At 40.4% G+C, this 1,275-nt stretch overlaps 1 protein-coding gene across 2 annotated transcripts in view; it reads left to right on the top strand.

Annotated features, from left to right (window-relative positions):
* TOP3B (DNA topoisomerase III beta) overlaps window positions 1-1,275 on the top strand; it is a 15,604-nt gene that overhangs the window by 6,408 nt on the left and 7,921 nt on the right. For both annotated transcript variants that reach the window (XM_027892640.1, XM_027892641.1), the window contains one exon: window positions 589-702. In XM_027892640.1, the coding sequence (XP_027748441.1) occupies window positions 589-702 (114 nt within the window). The remainder of the gene's footprint in view (window positions 1-588; window positions 703-1,275) is intronic.

Here is a 1,275-nt window from a genome sequence, read left to right as displayed (position 1 = left end):
TCTAGGCCTTCCTTGGTGATCAGGTTGTAACCAAGGAACCAAGGTCGTGTTCCCAGTATTCCATACAATTTTACGTAAGCAAGAGTATAAATAAGGAGAGAGAGGAAGCTCTCGCTCTCTTTCTTCCGGCGGACCCAAGGTGGAGGTAGCTCTGCTGTCGCTCTGCCCGGGTGAGGGAGTGAGGCCTGGTGCGTCTGGTTGGCCTTGAGAGGCGGACAGTGCTGTGGTAGCTGTGTGGGGTGGCTCGCTTCCTCTTGAGGGGAGTATTTAACTTTTTATCCCTTTTTGTCCTTTTTTCCCTTTTCCCTTTTCCTTCCCTTTCCCTTTTGGGGAGTTCCCTTTTGTAGTGTGTATATAGTTTTCTTTATATATATATATATATAAATTTAAAAATTCATACGGTTTGGGTTCTTTTGGGTTTTTTTTTTTCCGGTCGGTTGGGAGAAAGTGAAAGGGAGGGGGAAGGCTTTGTCCCCGGGGTCCAGGGACTTGGCTGGGAGCCAAGTCCAACCTGGGACATGCATTCTCACACTTCCAGTAGTAGAGTTGGTGGGAATGAATTTTTTTTTTTTTTATTTTGTCCAATAGGTGAACCCTGAAAACGAAAGTTCTCTCACTTTAGATTGGGATAGAGTGAGAGTGTTTGATCGTGAGGTTGCTCAAATGTTCCTGAATATAACAAAGATGTCAAAAGAAGCAAGGGTAAGAATATTTACTAAGTGTCAGTAGACCCATATTTCACATAAAGCAACTATTAATATTTCATTTGCTGCATGTTGGGGGTTTTTGTTAGTTTTTGTTACAGAGTGCAGAATATATGTATATTGTTTTCTACTTCATTCAGGTTTGTGTAAATGAGAACAAAAAGCAAGAGATTTTTTATTGTAGTTCATGTGCTGGTGTGGTCATCTCAGCAGAAGCCTCTTCTTAATACTGACTTTAGAAATTATCTTCACCCCTGATAGGAACTCTTCATTACTAAACCTGCTAGGAAATACTGTTCAGATATCTCCAAGCAGGTGTCTTATTTCCCATGAGACATTGTACAAATCAGAGTTTAATTATGTATAGGGCAATATTCCTGCAGTTAAATTTTTAATCATGTGTATGGTCTTTATAGCCAATTAACTTCTAGCTCTGCTCTATTCAATATTTGCTTGACAGTGTGTTTGGATTTCAGAGCATATAGACGTCAAGGTTCAAAGACTGCTTGGAGCTTTTAAAAATCTGGATCCTTATAGTTAGGGCCATGAGCACTAAATCCTTGTAGTATGC

The sequence above is a fragment of the Empidonax traillii genome, unplaced genomic scaffold (genome assembly GCF_003031625.1).
Source record: "Empidonax traillii isolate 1590-97213 ecotype Southwest subspecies unplaced genomic scaffold, ASM303162v1 scaffold361:size2146424, whole genome shotgun sequence".
NCBI lineage: Eukaryota > Metazoa > Chordata > Aves > Passeriformes > Tyrannidae > Empidonax > Empidonax traillii.
This window is presented reverse-complemented; position numbering and strand designations above follow the sequence as displayed.